The sequence below is a fragment of the Sinohyriopsis cumingii genome, chromosome 18 (genome assembly GCF_028554795.1).
Source record: "Sinohyriopsis cumingii isolate HCF-2022 chromosome 18, ASM2855479v2, whole genome shotgun sequence".
NCBI classification, from domain to species: Eukaryota; Metazoa; Mollusca; class Bivalvia; order Unionida; family Unionidae; genus Sinohyriopsis; species Sinohyriopsis cumingii.
Genome location: NC_142978.1, coordinates 94,453,026 through 94,478,317, shown reverse-complemented (window position 1 = coordinate 94,478,317; position 25,292 = coordinate 94,453,026). Strand labels below are relative to the sequence as shown.

At 33.6% G+C, this 25,292-nt stretch overlaps 1 protein-coding gene across 1 annotated transcript in view; it reads right to left on the bottom strand.

Annotated features, from left to right (window-relative positions):
* The window catches only part of LOC149777527 (A disintegrin and metalloproteinase with thrombospondin motifs 19-like), a 43,092-nt gene extending 26,129 nt beyond the window's left edge, over window positions 1-16,963 (bottom strand). Inside the window, exons 1-3 of the mRNA XM_089941400.1 lie at window positions 16,873-16,963; window positions 12,705-12,949; window positions 9,204-9,293 (exon numbers count right to left, since the gene is read on the bottom strand). Coding sequence (XP_089797526.1) covers window positions 9,204-9,293; window positions 12,705-12,949; window positions 16,873-16,927 — 390 coding nt within the window. The 5' untranslated portion in view covers window positions 16,928-16,963. The remainder of the gene's footprint in view (window positions 1-9,203; window positions 9,294-12,704; window positions 12,950-16,872) is intronic.
* Window positions 16,964-25,292: the final 8,329 nt, after the last annotated feature.

Genomic DNA, 25,292 nt, shown 5'->3' with positions numbered 1-25,292 from the left:
TAGGTAGCAATACATCTTCTTAAGCCTTGTGTTCTACAAGGGTCTGTATTGGGACCATTGAGTTTATTAAAATCTATTAAAATTATATCACGCTGACTACTAAGAAACCAGTACAGACCATTTAAGAATGTCATAATTGAAAATGTTTCTAATCATACTGACAACCGTTTCTTGCCATGTGGAATATACAGTTTAAAACTTTACGTAAATTACTTTATTTTAATAATGCAATTCCTGAATAAAAAGGAAACTCCCCTCCTGATGTCAGAATCGTAATTAATAAAAAGATAGTTTATTGTCTTATTGAGCGGAGAAATTGTTCCAAACAAGAATTTGACAAAAACATCAAGTTACAAATGAGACCAAAATATAAATCTCTCCATAAAACTTTTCGTTCACATCCTAAAACTCTATAAATAATTAAGTTAAATCGAAAATGACAAAACAAAACTATTTTAGCAAAACATCTCCATATGTATCTGTAGTGTTGGAGGGTTATCTCCAAAACATGTTTAACAATATATAAACTATTTAGGCAGTACTCTTTCTATCAGCTTTAACGTTGTGCTACGAAGATGTAAACTACCAATGTCTATGTAAAGCGTTAAATTTGCAGGGGCTCTTGCTTGGAAAAACTTATGTTTTAATGTCAGAAAATAAAGTCCTCTCAAGGTTCCTAAAACTACAAATTGCTATTCTTTTAGCAAGGGTTAAACAATCTATATATTGGACAGACATACATTCAGGAGGGGGGGGGTTCTAGATGTAAAATCGCTGCTTACTAGTTACGTTACCTGCATAAATGAATCATTAGTAGAAGAGATAGTAGTAGTAGTATAATTGTAAGTATTATGCATATAACTGTAAGTATTATAAATATAATTAAAAGCATAGTTAATATTAGTAGAAGTTAGATGCTGTAGACAATAAACAATCGCGGAGTGCCCAAAATAAATGATGAAAGCACATTCAAAGATTTTTAGAGACTTAGGTGGCAATTTTACAAACATTTTTAACAACCAATTAGGCTATGTGAAAGTAAGTCTGGAAGATGTGACAGGCTTTCTAACTCATTTTCTATAATCAGTGTTAAATACACTAAGTGATCATGCATATAAATCATCGAATCAACGTGTAATTGAGCTACATAAAACAATAGTTATACTGGAATTTGTAAATGTATGCAAAGTTCAAAATGATCTTAAATATCTGCAAATATGCATACAATATTGGAATGGTAAATGGAGGCATGGATAAAACTTCATCATTCTGATTGTTCTTACTACGATAGAGAACAAATACATTTGCTTATTGATTAAAATAACTTCAAGCGAAGCTGCTGAAGTTTATTGCTGCGCTACCTAATATTGCACAGAATGCTTTAATTTCCTTCAAGAACAGTTACAGATATGGAAGGTATCATTGCGTTGGAAAAAAAGATTTGTCAACATTACATATCATATAACTGACAGAACATATTTGCATATTTAAAATGCTTGACTAATCTCAGTACATAGGAAAATTATTGGACCGTAAAATACTATATTCGACAAGAGACAATCCGACTGAGGAAAAAAATGCATTTTAAAATGTTGTTGTAAAATTTTACATCATTTGAAGCTATTACAATTTCTTGATCTCTGCGAAACTATATATATATATATATATATATATATATATATATATATATATATATATATATATATATATATATATATATATATATATAATATGTTTTGCCTGCACAGAATCCGCGTCTTAAATCATAATCTGCGCTCAATAAATGCCTTAGAAGAAAAGGTCATAAATATTTGGCGAAACATTGAATGAATGCATCTTTACCCTTCATTATTTTGGTCTTCAAAATCTTTTCATGGGTGTAGCATTAAAACGTTTAAATATGTGTATTGTGTTTGGGTTCACTATTCTTTTCTCCCCAGATCTAAGCAAGATTCGCTGTATTTCAAAAAATCTAAAGTTCTTCTGATCCGTATTTCTGCTATTTAATCACACCTCTACAGTGGTTTCCAAGAATGAATTGAGTTTAATAAGTTATTTTCAATAAAAGAAACTTTACAGCAGTGGTGTCCAAGGTAGAATTGTGTTTGATACGTTATTTTTTTTTAATAGAAAAAATTAATACCATTGTGTCCAAAGTTGAGTTTTGTTCGACACGTTACTTATTTGAATAGAATAAATTGTATGCAAAGGTGCCTAAAGTTGATTTTTTTATACGTCAATTATTTGTATAGAAGAAACTGCATGCAGTTGCGATCAACGTTGATTGGTCATTTTATACATTATTTATTTGATCAGTTGTTTAAAAATACGTTTCTGTCCAAAGCTAAGTTGTGTTTGACACGTTACTTATTTGAATAGAAGAATGTGAATGCAGTGCTGCCCGAAAGTTGGTTTGTTTGATACGTTACTTATTTGTATAGAATAAATTGCAAGCAGTTGCGACCAACGTTGATTGGTGTTTTATACGTCATTTATTCGAATAGAAAAGATTGTATGAAGTTGTGTCCTAAGCTGAGTTATGTTTAATGCATTATTTATTTGAATAGAAGAAATTTTATACAATGACGTCAAAGGTTAAGTTATGTTTAATACGTTATTTATTTTAAATAGAAGAAATTATATGCAGTGGGGGCTATGATGGGTTATGTATCTGAATAGACTTAATTGTTCTGCAGACGATCCAATGCAACACATTTCAGAATGTACATTATACCATTATTATTTCTTTTCTTCAAAAGCTTTTGAAATTTATAGGTACCTTCTGGTGTTTTGGATATAAGTAACATTTCTGCGCAAAGCAATTTTCATGCCTAAATTCAATTCAGTTATATAAAATAATGTTTTGCATTCATCGTTGCATTGCGTTTGTATTTTTGCAGGTTAACAATGATTACAAGCATCTGGTCATCCACCTACCCTACATAAAGTCCTTTGTGGAGAAATATTTTTCCAACATGTTTTTTGTTAGAGCACTGAGATTTTTATGTGAATCAGCTTTAATTAAGAATGTGTTTTTTTTCATTTAATTCCCTTTATTTGTTTTCACCTTTTATTCATATTAGTGTACGAAACTGATATTTGAGAAATGTTTAAAAGCTATTAAATACTTTCTTATTCGGGAATTTTTTAAAAAATAGGAAATATCAAGAGAATACATCAAGCTGTGCAAATGTATTTTGGTATCATGTAGAAACCACCTAGGAATCCACAGCAAGAATTTTATTTACATTCGTTTGCAATGATTCTTCAATGCCGACAAGATACAAATTATTTTAAATTTATGTTCAATTTTGCCATTCATGGACTTGAACCTAAAACAGCTTGACAATTTTTTAGTCCCCATATGCTAGCTTGAATTTATCGTAGTACACCATACGTTCTTGTCCTTCGTTTAGCAATGCACTACAAATTTTAGCAGCATCCAAGCATTTATATGTATCCACTTAAAATACGTAAGCTATATCTTAATTGTACCTTGTTGTTTGAACAATCCTGCTTTCAGAGTTACTAAAACATGTCGAAAATGTCTTACCAATTATCATGTTTAAGATTAACCTCTTAAAATATATTTGAATTACCTCTCTTATACAACACCAATTGATCAGAATATAGAATTTCGCCACCGCGTACGTTGTCACAACATTATATATTTAAGCTGCGCTCTAGTCATTTAACAATCAAGAAATTGGCATGTGACTAAATAGTATTTTACTTTAGAAATATAACTGGTTCCGAAAGTAAACGGTATTTGCGTTTTTATAAACATACAAACACCTTTTACACTAGGCAAGGGAGGAAGTAAAATACATTTTCAAACCCTCCAAGAGACAGGAGATGGCCATCAAGCCGTCATAGCAAACTGACAAATTACCGCTCACAAAAGAAGAACCACGAATTTAATATCTATATATTATCGCAGGAAAAAAGTGGACAATCAACTGATGATTTCCACACCATATTCTAAGCCAGCTTTCAGCAATGTGCGAATTATTCATTGATGCAGATAAAGAAATAAAATCATAGGTAACTCAAGGATGTCTGTCATGCACAAAACGTTGTGAACTTCGTAAAAAAATGGATATAACGCATCTTCGTACAGTTGCCCGTGACAGAAAAGCAATTTAAGAATGTCAATGCCATATCAACGAGAAGGACATCGAGTCGTAGCAAATGCATGACACGTTTCATGGAGAGAGCAAATATCAGCAACAAACAACAATAGAGAAACCAAACATACAGAATTTGTGTTGGCAAATATCCACACAAAGCTATGCAGTATCCTGCCAAAGGACACTATGTAATATCTGCAATAAGAAAAACCATTTTGTAAACGTCTGTAGATCAAGTCTCAAAGCAGAAACCAGTCAAGTAAAAAGCCAGTAAGATACAGGTAATAGGTCGGAAAGCTCAAATAAATATTACTCTGGCCTGCGAACTCGAGATAAAGTCAATACTCGTAAACCAGACTAGCCTCATACAACGGTAAAAAGGATAGAACGAGAATAAATGTGCAGATTGACACATGATCAGGCTTTAATGTCATGAATGAACATACATTTGCAAAGTGTAATCATAAGCGTAAACTGCAGAAAACAGGTACCAATTTATTGGCCTATGGATAAGAGACCAAACTACATATAGTTAGCAAGTATCAAGCCAAGATCGAGACTAAAAATAAGATAACTACATATCCATTCTATGTAACCAAAGGAACCTTTGGAAATTTCCTGAGCTATGATACAAGCATGTAGTTACAAATAATTCCTAAAATATGTACAACAGTGAGGAGCCCTTCTGAAAGACTATGCAAAACGTTCATGAAATCACGATATGTCTTGATATGTGTTTGCCTGATGTAGCGGTGATGTACGAGAGATACAGCACAACAGCAATAGACGATTTTATAATAGATCTCAATGGTGCAACCGTGTTCTCCATGCGTCAGCTAAATTCGGGCCACCATCAACTGGACTTGGAAGAAATATCAAAGAATATTTCAACATTCTCGACTCATTTAGGAGTACTGAGATCAAAACGCCTCATTTTCGGAATATCATCTGCAATGCAGATATTTCAAAACACATTGTAAAACACTGGATAGACTGGATACCAGGCCAAAATATTAGTAGCGATAACATTCTAGTATTTGGTCACACTCAGGAAGAATATGTAAAAAATCTAAAATCTACATGCATTCGCATAAAGGCAAAGGGTTTAACACTTACGGAATAAAAATGTTAGTTCAAGAAATATACAACTGAGCTGTTTGGATAAATTTTCAGCAAAGATTGAATTTTTCAATTATTTAGGATCCGAAGAAAGTGAAAGCAATTAAAAGTGTCAGCTTTACAGCAAACCTATTGAAAGTATGTAGGTTTCTTGGCATGACAAACTACATTGGACGATTTATCCCAAATTATTCACCAACCATTAAGCCTCTTGAGCCTTAACCAAGCAAAGTAAACTATGGAAATGTACAGAAAAACACAAGAAAGCATTTGATAAACTCAAACAAAATTTAGAAAGTGACGCACCATTAGAGTATTTCGATTCTAATAAGGAAACAATTAATTATGGATGCAAGTGATGTCGTTCTAAGAGCGATATTAATTCAGAATGAAAAGGTTCATGCTCAGGCCAGTAGATCACTTTCAGATGGGGAACAGGGGTACTCACAGATGGAATATTAAAAACTAGCAATAGTCTTGAGTTGTGAGCATCTCCAACTGTACCTATTTGGTCATATGTTTACGCTAAGTCATTTATACTATTTTTGCCATGGAATAAACATTATCTGAAGAAATAGGTGTTTACGTCTCTCCTTAAATGACTCAAACATCACACTGGAATCGAACTCACGGATAGCAATACATTAAACATCACAAATAAGACTGCTCTGCTTGATCGAAAGTAAAACTAAACAAACTGAAGCAAACTAAAAGCTACTCTATTCTGAGAAGAATCATGCATTAAATTTCTCCCTTTCAACGAGGCGGTCAATTGTTAAACTTCATGCCACCTGTTGAGAACATAACGAAGTAATTTATGTTTAATGATATTGTTGATCTTTTTGTTGCTATCATTTTTCCATATATCATCGTCGCATAATGTTAACTTTCTAGTACTGACATTATCAGCCATTGCCTCCCTATACCAATAACGACAAATCCAGAACAGAGCAACTTCGAAGCTCAGAGCTTTCATAGTAAACAGTGCCTAATACACCTCAGATCATGTCAGCATTGATTATATGCTCATTGCTTCTCCATTAGCCTCACACTTGCACAGCTTTTCTATATGGTACTTATTCATTTTCGCGAAACGAGTGTCTAAAAATGGTCTTGTGTGTTAGAAATTACTTTTGATTATAAACAAAACATGTACGCAAATGTAGCAGAAGCAAGTGCGTTTGATTTATTAGATTTGTTTGTGTATCAACTAAACAATCTGTATAATCCATTGGAAAGTAGAAATGATGCAATTCATAATGTGTATAAGTTCATCGATGCACAAAAGAAACTTTCAACCAGGCAAACGACTGAATATAATATCTGCAATGTCCATAACAAATGTGCGACACTCAGTATTTAAAATATCTTTCTGATCATTTAAATAGTTATGTAGAATAAGTATTCGTAATGATTCTAAACCGGGATTGTTTGGACTATGATCCGTGCTCTCAAGGGCCCATAAAGAATGATAGAAAGGCATGTTCAAGCTATAGCCTCTCCCATTTCTCTCGGAAATATCCCTTTTTTACAAGTTAGTCCAAACGCTAAATTGGAAATAATGCAGTTGACAACGGCGCATTTTTTGTTGGGAAAAGAACCTCGGAGCCAGTAAGTCAAGTCGATGAGGAAATGTTATTTCCTCAGGCGAAATGGATTGTCACTCCGCAGCTGCCTAGCATTATCCTCCCACCACCTTTTGAGATACTGTTTGGATTTATAGCTTTATAGCAGAGATACAAGCCATGCAGGTCATCAAGTAGCTGAAATCCCTCCAATACAAATACGCTATAACTCTCAATCACAAGAACTGTGCGGCTGTTTAAGCAAAGGGTAAAGATTACCAATATGAAATATCACTAGCATGTCGCTATTGAAACTCATACAAAACTAGAGCCTCGCATGTTCACAAAAAACAGCCTACCACTCATTACAAAACCAGGAAGCCTTACGCCAGAGATTCTCGCCAATAATGTGTTTTTTCACCCCTTGTCCAATTTATTGCTCTTCCCACAGTACCAATAACATAAGTTTTTTTCATTTAAAATTTCTCCCAAAGCAACCAACGATTTACGACTCTCTATGGTAAAAGAAAACAGTAAAACAATACCGAACATTAAAATTCAAAATCATTTATAATTCAGCCAGATACGTCTTTCCCTTATCCTTGTTCCGCTCAACGACGGATCATTCAAAATCTTCGAAACTGGGAACAAAAGCATGAAGCGGTTGCACAAAGTCTCAAGTGTCTTTTTTTTAAGAAGTCCTCCCTAAGAACTAGCGGTTACGTTCTAACATTTCTAACTTCATCAACCGATGTCATGTTCTTAGAACATCCTTTGTAACTTGACACAGTTTAGTTCTCAGCCAGGCTTACTTTTAATGATTTATCGATTGTATATAAGAAGTTAACCCAACTTGGCGATGCAACTAGTACCTCTTTCTTGTCAGTAAACGAATCAACTTATCAATCAATAAAAGCACCACTCAAACGGCAGCTTGGGGTGTGTGACGGTTACGGCCACCAGACTCCTCTCAATGTTTGTTTTTTCAGTTACTTAATTCCCGAAAAATATGAATGTGCCAGCGCATCATAGTTCTCGAACAAGCCTGACTCTGTGCATAATGGTTTGGATGATGGTATGCACTCGTCAAGAATGTGACACGCGTTTGGACTAGAGATCATTACCATATGTGTGTTTCGGTTCCACTGTAAATCAATCATTTTCATTGATTTCACCAAATCAAGCAGAAAGACTGAGACTGTAAAAGGGCTCATCAAGTGGTTCTTTGTTTTGCATGATCTCCATCTACAGTACTGATAATCTTATAATCTCAAAGTGTTATATATAGAGGAACGCGAACATCACTACAAACATAATTACTCAAAATGTATCCAATGCAAATAACCCTTTTTGTACAAAATATAGTTACAAGTTAATTTAGCTGCATTGTGCCATCCAGCATCACTTTTATAAATTGAACATGTTTTGTATTTGAGATATTTGATGGCGATGACAAACCTAATGTCCGACATTGAGTGATTTCCATCACGAGCTTGTTTGTTTGAGTAAACGCTCTGCTACCTATAGTGGTTTATATAAATATACAAGTTTTAATCCGAGGATGCTAAAATAGAAACTAGATCATTCTTGACAAATAGAAGTTAATTCTGAACAACGTTTTACCAGTCCGTTATCATATGCAGAGTTCTGGAATATGCTGCCAGAATTATTTTTTTTTATCAGCTATCACGTGGGTCCACAAAAACTCACAGGTTGTTGTTGCTGTGTTTTGCTTGAGCTCAATGGTTACCTGCTGGCACTTTACGGTGGTTTTTCATTTTCTTCTCTTTGTAGATTTACATTTTTTTCTGTTTGTAATATTACGATGATGAGTCCACAAACATCAGATTAAGCGCTTTAGGCCAACCTTTAGGCTCTGAATATAGCAAACGTTTACAGAGCAGCAACAGAAGTTTTGTATTCTCTTATTAATGACCTAATGACTATGTGGATGATTGTGAATTATTTCATCCAATATCGCAGAACATAGAGCAAATGTTACAATACGAATAATGCCATGGGCAACAACTTAGAATAACATGATTCAAGTCATCCATCTGAACTCTTTGCTTTACAAATTGAAATTCCGACAATAACAGAGGTATACAGCTGATTGGTTAACACAGGTGTGTCTGTCTCTGTGTGAATGGGTGTGAAATATGAAGTCCTACATTTTATACCAAAAGTCATGATGACACTATATATATATATATATATATATATATATATATATATATATATATATATATATATATATATATATATATATATGTGTATATGGCTTGGTCACATTATTTTATACTATAGGGGAAGACATTCTGATCTTTCATTGCGGTTGCAGGGCAGTACAAAATACACTATAGACTTGGTAATTTAATAAGATACTTACGATGAATCTGTCACACTGTCCACTTGATCTTCTGATACATCTGACAGTCATGAATGCTCCATTCTCCACATCTTGGTAGTAAGCCACATCCTATTTATATTAATATATATATTAAGGCTGGTACATGCATCTTTAGCACGAAATTCTCTCCCCGCCCCCTCTCTCTCTCTCTCTCTCTCTCTGCACGGTTATGTATGCGTAACTTTACACGGCTGTTTCTACTGGAATTAAAACTTGTAACTTTATTATGTTTCATCTAGTTTATTTCAGCTTGTTGCTGATACTGGAACATATTTGTATTGACCAGAAATTGATGAGCCTTAATGAAATCTGGTATTTTATGTAAATTTTGTAAGCGCAAATTATATCCTGGATATATCACTGTTATAGTAGACATAAGCTATTAAGCATATTTAGACAATTATTTTATAGAATATGTGTGTCCAGGCGAAAAGTGTTCTGCGACCGTGCTTCTGTACAGTTTCTTTGTATCCAGTCAGATATATGAATTCCTCTAGAAACAGCCATGTAAAGTCTAGCAAACATAACCGTTTTTCTGTTTCATTTGTTTGTCTTCTCATTGTTTTGTATTTGCCATTGAAAAAGACTCATTAATGTGTCGAAAGCGCTCAGGCCAGCTAGATAATAGGTTCGCACTGTTTGATTATGTAATGAATTTTTCAGTTGTTACAAAAGGAAAAGGAATGAATATGTTTAAGTTAGGAAATGCCTTGACATTCACATTGGGCACTTAGGACGATTTATGGAAGCAAATAGTATCCACATTTGTAAGCCATTGATGTATCCAAACATGAGTTAAACTTTTCGATTGCAAATATAACGTAGGGATACATTTAAAAATAACAAAAGAGAAGCAAAGGTCAAAAAAGTATGAAATCTTACTAAATGCTCATCTGTTAAAATGTCACCAATGTTGTCAGAAATATCATAATAAACAGAAATAATCAGGAAAGTGATTCCAGTGGACAACTTAGGCAAATTGAACTAAAGATTAACACATTGAATAGGACCAAATTTGATGACTAACTATATTTCTATTATTTGGACCATGGTTTGCATGCTAGTTTATACCTCTCAAAGACATAGATTTTTGATATATTTGATTATGTGGTAAAGTCTTCTAATGATAATAATATAATAGCCAATTCTGCAACATTTTGTGTCATGGATGAATTTAGCAGTCCCGAGTGATTCAATTGTTTTATATTCTATATGTTTTTTTGAAGGATTTTACCAGTTTAGACCTAATTTAATTGCTGTAATTATGTGTTTGACAATTGGAAGCAATCGCTTTCTTCTTCAGATTTGGAGAAAGGTTGAAGGGCTGGTATTGCGTGATTAGTGTAAAGACAGACAATATCACCTTCTGAAATTGTAAAATATATTCAACTTCGATATAAATTAGCTGAACATATACCCTAGGATATTCAATATCGTGCCTGATTCGACTATTTGTTTAGAGATTGCAAAGTTCTAGTCATCTTGATAATAATTTATCTGATTTTTTTTTTCATTGTGATACCGAATTCTGACATGACAAGATTCTCATGTCAAATAAATGGAATGCAAACATGACGATAACAACTACAACCATGGTCCCCAATTAACCAACGAAGATAACTACATAAAGGTCACAACATCCGCGTAAAGTTAAACTTGAAAGAACATTCGGAAAAAGTTCTCAATAATTTAAAATGTCACAGACAACGAAATAAAAAAGGAAGATAACTCTCCTAAGGATATCACAAAGAAACTATATCACAAAACGTGATAGAAATTAACGAAACTAAAAGTAACACAATCTGTTATTTGATAGGTGGTGGTTTAGCTGTTTATGTAATCGATCCTTTTGACAAACACTAAAGATAGTTTAAAGTGTCTTCCTAACTGAAGGCATGGTCCAACACAGGAATATCAAAATAACGTTGAAAAATACGTAGGAAATGTGCATAAAAATAATATCGACATATGCAGGAATAAACAATCAACTGAAGTAGAACTATCTGTTTCGGTAAATTAATTAGAACGTTTAGAACAAACCAACAACCTAGAAGAAAAAGTAAAATATCAAATCTATTTCTAGTGTAGCATATGCCTCTACTTTTACCAATACAGCATAATCTTTAATATGGTATTAGGTTCACAATCGATATTGGGCATTAGATAAATATTAAACTAATCAGTCCATTTTTATTTCCTCTGTTCAAAAATGATAAACTAATATCGAATGAACATTTACCCCACAAAACTGGTAATGCACAATATTCATGTTGCTAGTCATTTAATTAAATCATGAGAAAGTGTCCATTAAGACAGAAAAAAACATAAATAGCAGAATACACCATGCAACACTAAGCTTCGCACTTCTTGCTGAATTCAGAAAATGTTTCGAAAAATTATTGATTTTTTCGCAATTGATACACAATCAACAATGTGTATTGCAGAAGTAACCGGGACAGACATTAGACTTATATTAAGCCAAGTTGACTTTCTTGTAGATAATGGACTGACACAAGTGTTACTCAATATCTCTTTTGCTTAGAAAATTGGTAAATATCCACTACATACTAGAACACAAGAACGTTTGCAAAGAGAATGGATATTTTATAATCAATACAATCTAGCACAATAAAGCTGTGAACAAGTAATATAAAGTTAATACGTCGTTTTAAAAGCATCGAATGATAACATAATTGAAGAAACTATGAAATTATACAGAGTTAGGCAGTTTTAGAAAAAAGTATTGACATGGATTTGCTTAAAAGAAGAAACTGTTTTGGTGTGAAAGGTAAAGCCGACTTTTATTCCGAAATTAACATTTAGAAAAGAATAAGAATATCCCACCAATCGCTTTTTGAAAACATTATTTTAAGGACAAATAAAATCGAGACGTTTGACTACAACGAGGTTTGTGGAGTTTGTTAGATGATAAAATAAAATTTAAAAAAGATATATCGCTGTTCTGACTGAAAAGAATGAAAGGAAGGAAGGACGATATTAATTATGACTGGATTAAGAGAAGAATCAACATTCACATATGTAATATATATTTGCTTTTTTATATGCTCAATTCTAATTATATTACACTACTGTCTTTCCTCCAGTAATTCATCTTGCAAGGTCTTTTGTACATTTTCTATCTCACTTTTCTTCTTGGATATACATTTATTTTACCTAAAGTGCAGAACGGGTTCTTATCGATCCATTTCATTTAATGTTCGATTTCTGTTCCCAAAATGTTATATATCTTATCTTTAATGATATATTTTTATATGTCAATAATTAATGTAATGCGCGTCCAACTAATCTCATGATAAGTAATTCCAACCACGTGTACTCCTGAAATCCACATTCTTAAACAACCTGCAATCACAATCGTTGACTAAATAATCGCACAAGAGTTCTGGTGCCATTATAGATAAATAGGATGTAGCACTAAATGCAGCAAGAGGCTTTTATTATAACCTGTTGAAAGCTTACCTCCTGTTCCAAATTTCGTGATTTCGTCGAATGAAATCGACCATCCTTCAATTTATGCACGACATAAACTTCAGCATTTGGATCAATCTCATAATTTCTCTTTAAGTTTAAGTTTAGAGCTTGTGGTCCGCGACTGAGGGCAAAGGTCAACGCATCAGGTAGGTCAAGGTCACTGATCATCCGTTTGTCTGTTGGTAATCCGGTTGTGACATCTTTCAGCCAAACAGTTTCCGAGTTGGTTGGTGCTGACAAAACAGATATAACGTAAGGTTTGTAAAACCAAAGTTAACAAACAAACAGACCAGACCAGTGTAGACTGTCAGTATCTCCCCATATAAAAAGAAACGTTAAACGACGGGCATTTAGGCCACTCGAGTACATGTTTAATATCTTATTATAATTTAATAATAATAATAATAATAATAATAATAATAATAATGATAATAATTTATTTCTATGTTCAAGCGGCCAAGAATGAATTCAAAATACACAAAATATAACACAAAGTAACAGTCAGAACACTATCAAACAGGTTTCAATAAGAAACTGTCAATATTGAACTAAGATTAATCTTAGTCCAACGTAAGTGCGGCAAAGTAAAACATTGTTTTGTCATTCAGTTGGTTTTGACACTAATGGTGTCTTTATACCTACTTATATAGCAAAGGGCAGTTTTAGTCGAAAAAGAATTACAATGCCTTGTGTGATAAAACCTTGAATTTGGTTTGAATATTATATCTAACAATTGTTTAAAATCTAATGTGCCTCTTTTCTTGACATGTAACTTTGAAATGATTTAATCAATGCAAATATGTGCGCTGTTCTGTAACTTTTTATAATGAATATTTTTCATTGGCTCAGTTTTAACATTAACTTGCAAGCTAACATACCGTTTTATCCGATGGAGAATTCCTGATTTATCATATTAATGATCCTTTTAGAGGTTTCGGTTTTACAGATATAAAACACCGCATTTATCAGTTTGGTGAAATCGACCTCTATCACAGGCGTAACATGTGAAGGGTTACATGTTTTAAGACATTTTCTCATCATGTATTGATGGTCTTTTTAATTTTGCCAACAGTTTTAATGCTGTTTACAAATTTTCAAAGATTGAATGTTTGAAATAGATTTAAAAATCAGTACAAATATATTACTTGTGGTGGTGAGTAAGGAAATAGGTCTAATATAATGCATATATATATATATATATATATATATATATATATATATATATATATATATATATATATATATATATATATATATATATATATATATATATATATATATATATATATATATATATATATATATATATATATATATATATATATATATATATATATATATATATATATATATATATCATAGGGTGAAGCGTTTCATAAATATATCGATACATCGATACCTTTGCTGTTACGATGCACATATCGAAAAAAGAGATGAATAATCGATACAAAACTATATTTACCTTATGTAATTTATTTTAGTCTTCAGCAGTAATAAATAAGTATTATTAGCTTGCCTTGTTGTTTTCTAAATATAGAATTCATCTCAGACAGCATCTGCAGTCCTATGCACACATTTGTGTTAGTAAAAGCGAAAAAGGCTATTGAGAATATTCGCTCGCCGTATACAAATTAAAACAAAGTGACATGGTTCGTTATCTCCCCCCCCCCCCTTAACTCCATGCTAATTGTCCTATCCTCCCCTCCCCCTCCCCCGCAGCATGTTCCTCTTATAGGATACATTCCAAACATGTTCCACGTGTATAATGAAGTACTTTATTCAACGTTTAATGACCACTTTTGCGCATGGTTTCTACATTGAATTGTATCTTCTCTACTTTGTTCTATTTGAAAACTATACTATTGGTGTAGTCACACGGTGAATATGTTACATAGAATTCTCATCGGTGGATATTGCTTGTTCCTGTTCAGCCTAAATAATACCTATAAATCAGGAACTAGCTAGTGCAGCTTTTTCCCTGCGTGACAAACAGGAAGACCTAGCAAAGCAACAGAAAAACGTCGCGCAAAAAATCATTGATACGCAGTATTTAAACTGAGATGCTGTCAGGGTGTGCGACTGCGTAAATCGTGCAAAATTTGTACGAATTGGCACAATTGGCAATCAATCATGTGCGAAACCTCCTGCAAATTCGTTGAAAATTACGCAACTGAAAATGTGCTCAGCTAAGTATACAATTTTAATTTAACCGTTCTTTCCCCGACATCTGGTTTTCTGGTAGGCTACTGTTGACACATCTGGGTTCTTCAAGCATGACATGAATGTCTGTTAAACTAAATTTGATTGGAACACTATGCCTTAGAATACACATCATGACATAGTTTGAGATTTTTATAAAGGCTGTTTTGCAAATGCTTCTTTAAAATACAGGCTACCTAGAAATCCCAAAATGTCTGATTTATTACGTTTACGTTTGGAAAATAGAGGCTGGTGATAGTTATGAAGAATTTGTTTCTAAGGTTTTGAAGTATATCCGATTATTGGAGCTTCTGAAGGTGTTTATGAAGATACCAGTGAGTGATTTTGAGTCCAAAAATGTTTTAAATACAAATCAGATGTTCATTTTAGTTGGACGAAAATAGACGGTATGACGGTTAATCTCCCTTTCATCAGTATTTCGAAATTAATAGTATAAACGACATATCACTAGAGTATATTTAAAATAGACAATTTAAAAGTACAATGCTATATTCTTTTCTTATCAATCAATTTAGTTTTGCTCATCATATGCTACGAAAATCCGTTTGAGTTTTAAGATAAACTGAATAAATAAGATTGAAAATTTAAATTAAGTAGAAAAACTATTTATTTGAATAACTCTGTCTGCACAAGCCTACTATGGCATTGATGAAGTAAAAATCTTACTAAAGCATTATGGAACAGATAAGAAATCAGCCATGGCAGCCAGTAAACTAGATTAAAGAAAGAAAGTTTATATTAGTGAAAAGTCCTATTTTAGAGTAGATGTATCCAAAAGATAATATCTGTTGTGAGTTCTGGAAAATTGTAAATAACAGCCACAAAGATCAGTTTCCCAACATCTTCGATCTGACAAAGCTAGATCTACCCCATAAGAATGAAGCACATAAAAATATTCATACACAGATAAGGAATAGAATATGCTCAGAAATAATTCGTAGATTGATACTACAACGAGAGGTAACATCTTTTCATTACTTGATTTCAATAATGCTCTCACAGACGTGGTGGAGGAAAAAAGAGACCCATACATTGAAGTGTTAGGTAAATATTGAACCATGACCGTTTCCTCCTCTTCCTAACTTTTTGCTCTCCCCTTCTTCCGTTAACTAAGAGTGACGTCCCATTTAATATAAAATTATGGCAGCATCTCTCCTTTCATTGTACATGAGAAACATAGAATTTCTCTTTTGATGTACAGAGATTTAACCAGTGAATGAAAATGATGATGGAAAAAATAAAATTATCACAAAATCAGCAAGGGGCAGATATTAAACATCTCAAATTTATAACCTTGTCTCAAATCAAAGTAAAATTATATAACAGGACAGGTTGTTTCAATAGTTATCCTTCTTCAATATTAAATACAAGTACTTGTGGCTGAAGCAGTTTTTCGGCACCTGAAGGAAGTAGAATGTGATAGTTTTGTTGGTATTTATCCTCGTTCCCATGCCCGGATTTGTTCTAGTAAGATCTTCAAAGCATGATGAAACTGCTTTATTTCTTCTGTTTTGAAGATAATAACATCGTAATGATTTACAAGTTTAAGTTAGTCACGAAATTGGTAACATGGTGTTTTCAAAACATTCATGCTGCGGGAAAGAAAAGCCCTGGTATCTAGTTTAGTCACCTTTAAATGGCATAAAACGCTGAATAAAGAGAATAAATATATGATAACTTTATCTCTATCTGTAATCTTCAAATGGAAACAATTAGGCATACATAAAGGAGAACACCTACCTTACAAAAATAAAAATTCCATGAAATTCATATTTTTATCGATATGTAACGGATTGTAGAATGTGCATCTTGAATCGTATCGTTACGCGGCAAGACTGTATCTTTTCACCCCTTATACATGCTTACACACACACACACACACACACACACACACACACACACACACACATATAACCTCTTTAGTGAACTGTCTTACCTGAACGAACATATACCATGAGACTCAAGACAAAATGAAGCACACCTTTCTTCATTTTCTGCGCTTGGTATCTATTTTAGGCTGATCGACGCCAACTTTAGAATGAAGGTTATATATATGCTTCAACTGACTAAATTGCGTCAGTGAGGACTAGTTATAAGAGGTTCCATTGTTTGACTGAGCGTTTTCAAAAACAAATGAAACCAAATGGTATTGAGTAATACTGTGATGTAATAATTGTAGCAACATTGAATTAGGCCTCGTCCATTACCAGGTGGTGCCTCTTATGGCAATGTGTGACAGAATTCGAGATGAAAGTATTTATAGAAATGTTCAGAATCACTAATCACAAAAAGTCGAATATATATATATATATATATATATATATATATATATATATATATATATATATATATATATATATATATATATATACATATATATATATATATATATATATATATATATATATATATATATATATATATATATATATATATATATATATATATATATATATATATATATATATATATATATATATATATATATACATATATATATATATATATATATATATATATATATATATATATATATATATATATATATATAGAGAGAGAGAGAGAGAGAGAGAGAGAGAGAGAGAGAGAGAGAGAGAGAAAGATAGACAGACAGACAGAAGAGAAAGAGTTATAAATATATACCAGATAGAACGTAAATGCTAGCCCTGGATTCTAGAGACAAATGCTTGATAATAGTAGACAGTATTAATATTTAATACAAACAGTACTTTCATAAATGTTATTGCCTTTTCTATCTGTCAATCTATCAGCCAATCTCTCCACATTTATCTTTCCTTATATGCACCACTTAATCTAACAATCTATCAACTTAATCTATTTGCCTGACTTAAAAGACCTAGCTGAAATTTAATTTCAAAGGCAATATGTTGGAACCACTACAAAAGTCTGCTTTAGCTTATAATCTGGATATTAGGATATATTTCAGCAAAATTGGCAATGATCAATATCGATAGGAGCATTGCTAAATTCGAAATAATGTGGTTCCCATCAAGCGAACAATACTTATAAGACTCTGCTTTTCTCAAGAACACGAATAGGAGATTACAATAAGTTTGAGATTATCTAATTAATTAAGACATGGTAGAACTCTTGGAAACATGCTTTATAATTAAACACGATAGTTAGATTTCAGTTTTGTAGCTAATTGTTCGAACTGGCACAATCATTATATAGCTTGCACGGAAAAAGATCTCTTTCAAATCCAGGTCATCTTTCAAATATTCAACTACAGAGGCAAGTAATGTACATAAGTTCCGTCTCTTTATGCGGAGAACCATTGTCACACTCACAACGTCAATATAATCCTTTGCATTCCCAAGTTTCAACACACTCGAAAGGTATATCATCGTGTACTCTGTCAGTAGCTCTTGTACTTGTCAAAGTGTAAGCCGTCAATAGTCCGTTGAAGAACACACCTAAATATATATTGGTAATTGTCCGTATGTAACATGCTCAAAGCACTTCTAAACTAATATTAAGAGCGAGTTATTTGTGATTCATCATAATCAAAGCAGACTGTCATACAATTTAAATCTATTCATATTATCCAGTTGAACGTGTGCAGGTTTTGTGAACTGCTTGCATTGGTATTAAAGATACTATTCATTACGCTCTATGACGTGTACTTTTCATAGAAAGACCAACTTTACCTTGTTGGAAACATTTACATTTTTCAGGGGATATTATTTGCATCTTTTGACGGGATCTAATTCATTTGAAGGTGGAACAAGTTTAGGTCTGGAACAAATCTTCAGCTGGGAGATTGTAAGCACAGACTTTGCCAGTCCTCTAGTGAATTCTGAATGAGATGTTTATAGAAATATATGCATACAAAAAACATTTTAGTACCTCGATATATTGGTCCTAAAATATTTCAGTTTATTTTATGGTGAGGTAGATATATATAAGGATGATGATTTTATTTGTAATCTTCAAGCGTTGCAGGATCATGAACGGTTTAATACCTTCTGTTGCAGAATAGAAACCGAGTGGGTTTTGGATTAAATGAATAACACAAGCACAATGTGTGAAAGATGGAAATTTATTAAATGAATTAATAAAGAGAAACGTATGGTGAATAAATACAATGATTCTCTCACGCTCTCAACATACGATTGATCCATCACTCTACACAAACATTCACACATTAAAAATAAACCAAAAATATGAATTTAATATGAAATACAGATTCAAGAAACCTCATGGACTGCAGATATGTTTCAAATAATATTATGCACTGTAAGAGAGATTAACATAATCTCACGTATGGACTACGATTAAGATTCAAATAATCTTAAGGTATTCAAATGTGTTTAAAATAAAGCTATGCACTGTAAGTGACATTCACGTAATCTTCTGGAATACAAATAAGATTCAAAATAATCTCATGAACAAGAACATTTACCAAATTGAAACAACAATTGGAACAAACATATGCTTCTTGACCCTTGTACGGTCTTACGATTCATAAACTAATGAGCCGCACAGTTTCACCGAGTCCTTGGGTTGGCCCACACTTTTATCGACCGCTTGCACCCTTCACGGATCCTCCACGTGTACAGTCATACGTATACACACATACATGCAGCATACAGCACCCTTGAATTAGCTACGTCTACATTCGTGGCTCCACCACATATACAGACATACTTGCATACATACATACGTATCGACAGCACGTAGCTCAAAATACTCTGGAAACTCCAGACAGCTCTAAACAGCTCTAGCAAGCTTCAGACAGCTCTTGACAGTTCTAGTCAGCTCTAGTCAGCAACAATAAAAACAAACTGGTCATGATAACGGGTTCTGAAAAAATCTCTGGATATAAACTAATACATTAAACTCTAATAGCAACTTGTAATTCAAAGTTCACAACGTTTCAAACCTGCGTTGCAATAAATGCATCATTACACGATTTGACATTACAAACTGAATAGGCTTCTCATATCAAATGAAATATAAATTTAACACTTACCCCTATGGTTGGAGAAAACAATGGAGAGCGCACACTCCTTGACGAGATCCAAAACGACCAGTTCGTAGGTTAGAAATTGATCTTCCTTAAGTCCATTGGAGAGTGAGTAATAGTCAGGGTAAAATACCCGTGAATAGCATGCTTTTATTGTGCCTCGTCGCAAGTAATATCCGGCGAGATACATGTTAGTACAGTCACTTACCTGGAACAATACTTACTCACCCTAGATAACGTTGTACGCATGTACAACGAAAAATAGTCAAATAGTTCTAAGACAAAACCAAGGTAATTTTTTGGCTAATTCTGTGACACCTTCTTCTATTTTCACACCTTTATAATGAGAGATAAAAATCTTGTATCATAATTAAATGTAAATGGAAGAACAAAAAGAAGAATTGAAAGTTAGAATAGCGAATGACAAGTGCAGAGAGATAAATGGTATAACTGGTAGGATTGTAATTTGCCCAGTGTCGGAAAAATGTATTAAATTAAGAAACTGTGTGTAATCTTTGTCAATACATTTTCCTTGTCAACATTCCTATTGTAACATCAATGTCAAATAATTCTCCTAGCAATAATCTATTTGATTATTAAATTTCTACGCATTGGTGATATGTATAAATTATAGACAGTTAATACAAATTACACGACATAAACGTTTAGAATGTACTGGCTAGGCCTTGTCTTATCGAGTTCTAAACGCAATTTTGATAATATTCAGAAACGTGCATTCTAATTAACCAGAAGTGCAAACAGAAACCAAACCTAATGCTAATTAAATAGTCCGTTGCTATAATTCGTGGCTTGTAACGAATGTTGTGAAATCCGTGTATTTTTATTAACAATTGTAAAACGTGTTATTCCATCTGAAGTGTCGCTCTTTGATGCAATAAACACTGGCTAAAGACTATCTATATCGTAAAACATTACTCAGTTAAAAGTTACCAAGAATGTCAAAACAGATTACGAGAAACATACTACGATATATTATTTCTCTGCATTCCAGTGAACTGGAAATTTATTTACGTGAGCGGATAATCTCTTTAATATATGTTTGGCTGGAATTCTCATCTAATTTGACACTGATATTCTGCCCTGTCTTTTTCATTGCACACTTAATTTCAGTCATTGAAGGATGAAGGATGATGGTATTACGGAATCCTGATATCTACTGGTGTACCCAAGTTAATGAAGGCAAATGGATTAGGCTGTGCATGCAGTATAGTAGTAGAATACATCATTATATCGTTTGTTATTCTCTCGCGGGCTCCTCAAGATCTTGCATTCAGTAATAACCCCAAACTGTAAATAGCAGTGATGCAACGCTGTTAAGGTGACTGCTCGTAATCTTTATCATCTTTCCAGTTGTTGATGTGTTAAATAATTTTAACTACAATGCCCGAGTTTCCTTGAAATTCCTGCCATAAATTTATCAAACTATAGATATATTGAAACATTTTAATCTATCATTTGAATTGTAGCTTTCAATCAATACACAGTTTTAATCAAGTTAATACATTCATTTAGAGAATAAAATGTTATGTTAAATTTAGTTATCATTCATTTAACTGTTAAAGGATAAAAGAGTTATTGTAATGTTAATATTCCCATCTTTATTCTCATAAATCCCAAATTGGAAAGAGACAGCTCACCTAAGAACCAAAATGCCTGGATCAAGAGGATGATTTATGTTAATGCTTTTCAAAAGTTTCAGAATATTGTATTGTTCCACGCTGATCTGACGTCATATAATCATCATTGGTCAAATAGTAAAAGGCCTCTATAGCTGAATGTTTATTTTCAATAGTTCGGAGTCGATCAATTTCTATTTGATTTTTATATTAAGGTCGGTATATGTTAAACTATTTGTGGTTATTAACAGTCGCCATATGTCACTGTGGATCGTGATCATTTCTATAATCGTGGAAGGCATTTTCAGTTGAAACATCTCTTATCAAATGTAATTAGCATCTGTATTGTGGCCTTTAAAAAGAAGTTAATATTGTTTCTATTGTTAGTAGTAGCAGTCATATCACGGCGGAGATTGGCATCGCTTGGATTAAACATCATGCCATGATGCTTTCTGTCAATTTTAGCTAAATTCTGTTCAGATGGCGTTCACATAATTGTGTGTTGTGTAATCGTGGCCATATCTTTAGCACCGATAGCAATATGTCATGGTGGATTGGTAGAATGTATAGGAACCTAAAATACCTTAATGTCAGAATACCTCTTTCCCACATTTGGTCGAATTATTTTTAATTTATTGCATCAAAACTCGGCAAACGTTTTTTCTGTCTTATTGTTAGTGGCCTTGTTAGATGACGGATTGTCATCATTTGAAATAATACATAGTGATCTATGTCACATTTAGACAAATTCTGGAGTTATATCTGAGAAAAAGGAATTTCAATACATGAGCATTTTTAGTAATGGCGACAGGGCGGCCATATTTGATGGTGGCATGAGATCAGTTGTACCAACCTGAGATACATTCTTATCGGGATATTTTGGTTAAAATATAGCCAAATTCTATGTGAGAATGCTTGCCAGTAGATTCTCTTAGGCCGATGGTTCTCTCCGGGGCTTTCCCGGGTTCTTCCTCCGTCATTTATACTGGCCTCCATCTATAGCCTATCTTGTGCTGAAAAATGGCGTTCAACGCAACAACAATAACCCTCTCCCCCTTTCTTTCTCTCTCTCTCTCTCTCTCTCTCTCTCTCTCTCTCTCTCTCTCTCTCTCTCTCTCTCTCTCTGTGTTAATCATTCAACCAATCAATTGCAACTCAACAAAATATAATACCGGTAAAAGAAGAATAGCTATTTTTGGGATGTTTTTTTTTTTGTTCTTCATTATAGTAGGTAATTTCTAGTAAACAAAAACCTCAAATCTATAAATGGTGTGAATATTAAGAATGTGTAGGACAAAAGGTTTCCCCAAATCCAGACATTAATCGTAATACAGCCTGAGGGGACGAAGTTGATAATATATCTGGATTTGGATTTTTTAATGTAGCTTTAACACTTTTTCAGTCATATCGCTAAGATGTCTGCAATGTGGCAGTTTATAGTGAGGTCTAGCACTGGGGCATCATGCCACAGACATGTAGCATGATGTCCCACCCAGGCACATTATCCTGACACCAGGCCAACCAGTCCTAACACTAACCTCTTAATGCTGAGCGACAAGCGAGGCAGCTGTTAGCACCATTTTTGTAAGTCTTCGGTATGACTCGACCGGGGATCGAACCCATGACCTCCCACATCGGTGGCGGACGCTCTAACCTCTAGGCCACCGGAGCGGTCATAATATATCAAATCTTTATTTGTATTTTGTCCAACAGTATATTTTAAAACAAGGGTTCTCTTAAGTACGTTCCGTTACTTTATACATTTTAACCTAATGCTCAACCTGAAGCTCTTCGTAAACATTCAGTGAGACTAGTTCCACTATAATCCATTCATGATTTTTCAAGATATGCGTTTGCATATATTTTGATCTCATGTGATGACTCTGTCGCAGTCGAATGACGACATCGCTGAGAGAGAAATAAAGATGTATCTATTTATAACTATATTCATATCGTCCAAACAGGAATACTAAGTTGAGATTGATTCCTTATATCAAATGGATTGACTTGGCAAGAGACAAGCAAGTTTCATAGTAATAACAAAGGCAAAAACACAGATTTACCGGGGGAAACAGAATCACTTTGTTCTAGATTCATTTGTGTCATCTGCCAATTTCTCCTAAATCTAGCATAAAGCAAAATCGAGAAAAAGAAAGACCGGACAGAGGACAATTGGGCGTATTTACATTTTATGCGAATAGACTTTGGAATGCAGAAAGAGAGATGCGAATAGAAATTGTCGCTCCCTTAAAATAACATAAGTAGTATAGTTGGGCTGTTCAGGGTCTATGGGAAGCTCAGTCAAAAAGGTCATGGGGCTGTTTAAGGTGTATGGGAAATTTAACATCGGGCAAAACCTTAGGGTTGAAAAGGGCCAATGAAATTTCCAGAAAAAAAGGGTGTCCCGGCACTATGGGGTTTATGGGAATTTATCATGGGTGGGCATGTATAGCGACAATGGGACTTTAACTCGGGAAAGGCACCTGGGGAATTGAACATGAATGACGTCATGGTGTTTATAGGGTCAAAACTATTTATAAGGTGAAATGCTTTTATAGGAACAATGGTTGATAGCGACAAACATAGACATACAGAAACAAACAATTACACATTCAATCAAAGAAGAAGGAAACATAGAAAAGATGACTGAAATGTTGTAAAGAAAGACTCACAGACAGAATAAAGACTCGAAAAAGAAAACTCTATTGTATGGGTACAAAACATTTATACAAGCATATACATGGGCTCTCTGTCCTGTGCTTTGGTATAAGCACTGTCCATTTAATACATTAACATTTCGAAATGAAACAATCCTATTTACTAGTTATTTAGTTCTTGGCTCTAGTAAACAACATTTTAATATTAAAGTTCACGCATTGGTAAAAATCACTTCATATACAACTTATTTACATTAACTGTTCATTTATAAGAAAAGGCTTAAACAAAACAAGTAACAACAATCAAACAGGACAAAGTTCATGTTTCTCTCTATATCCGTCGCACACGTTGCATAAAATCTGGTCAACTACCACTTGTGTCCCAGCATAGGTGTTTACTATCACGTACTCCCTTTCATTCTTAAATCTGTTGTTATGTCCTTCTTGCTAGGGACACGTATCGATAAGCAGATCAGTTGTAGTTATCGTCCTCTTCAAATGGATGTACAACGTATGCCATATGAATGGTTACTTTTCCATCGGTCATGCACAATTTTTCTCTCATCGTCTGTACGTCTTCAATAGCCCTCAAAACATCGGAGGAAGTTAATTCTGCAGGTGTGATAAACCCGAGACATACGGATGAGTTCAATCCGTTGTGATAAATACATAGGCTTAAATGACCTCGATCATTGACTTGGCACTGACGTTTGAGTTCCTCTAACAGTAAGTCCAGTAGGTCTGTAATGAAACCTGCTACTTCCTCGGGTAGAACTTCAGACGCGAAGTCTTTAAATTTCACCGTGAAGGTGTAAGTTGCCGTCCAAAATTATCTCGAAGTCGCTGTCTGAGCCATCTGGATGATAAAGTACTTCTTTAGGTCTACTGAATCCTTTCTGTTCTTGGATGCACTATGCTGTGACGGTATGGTGATTAAAGAGGTCAATGATGTTTGTTTCTTCTCTTTTTTCATCTCCGTAGAGTGATTCATCTTTCTCGTCGCTTGTCCTCGCAATGACGTGTTGCTCTTGGTACACGTCCCTTTTTTATAATGGGCGATATCAGCATGTCC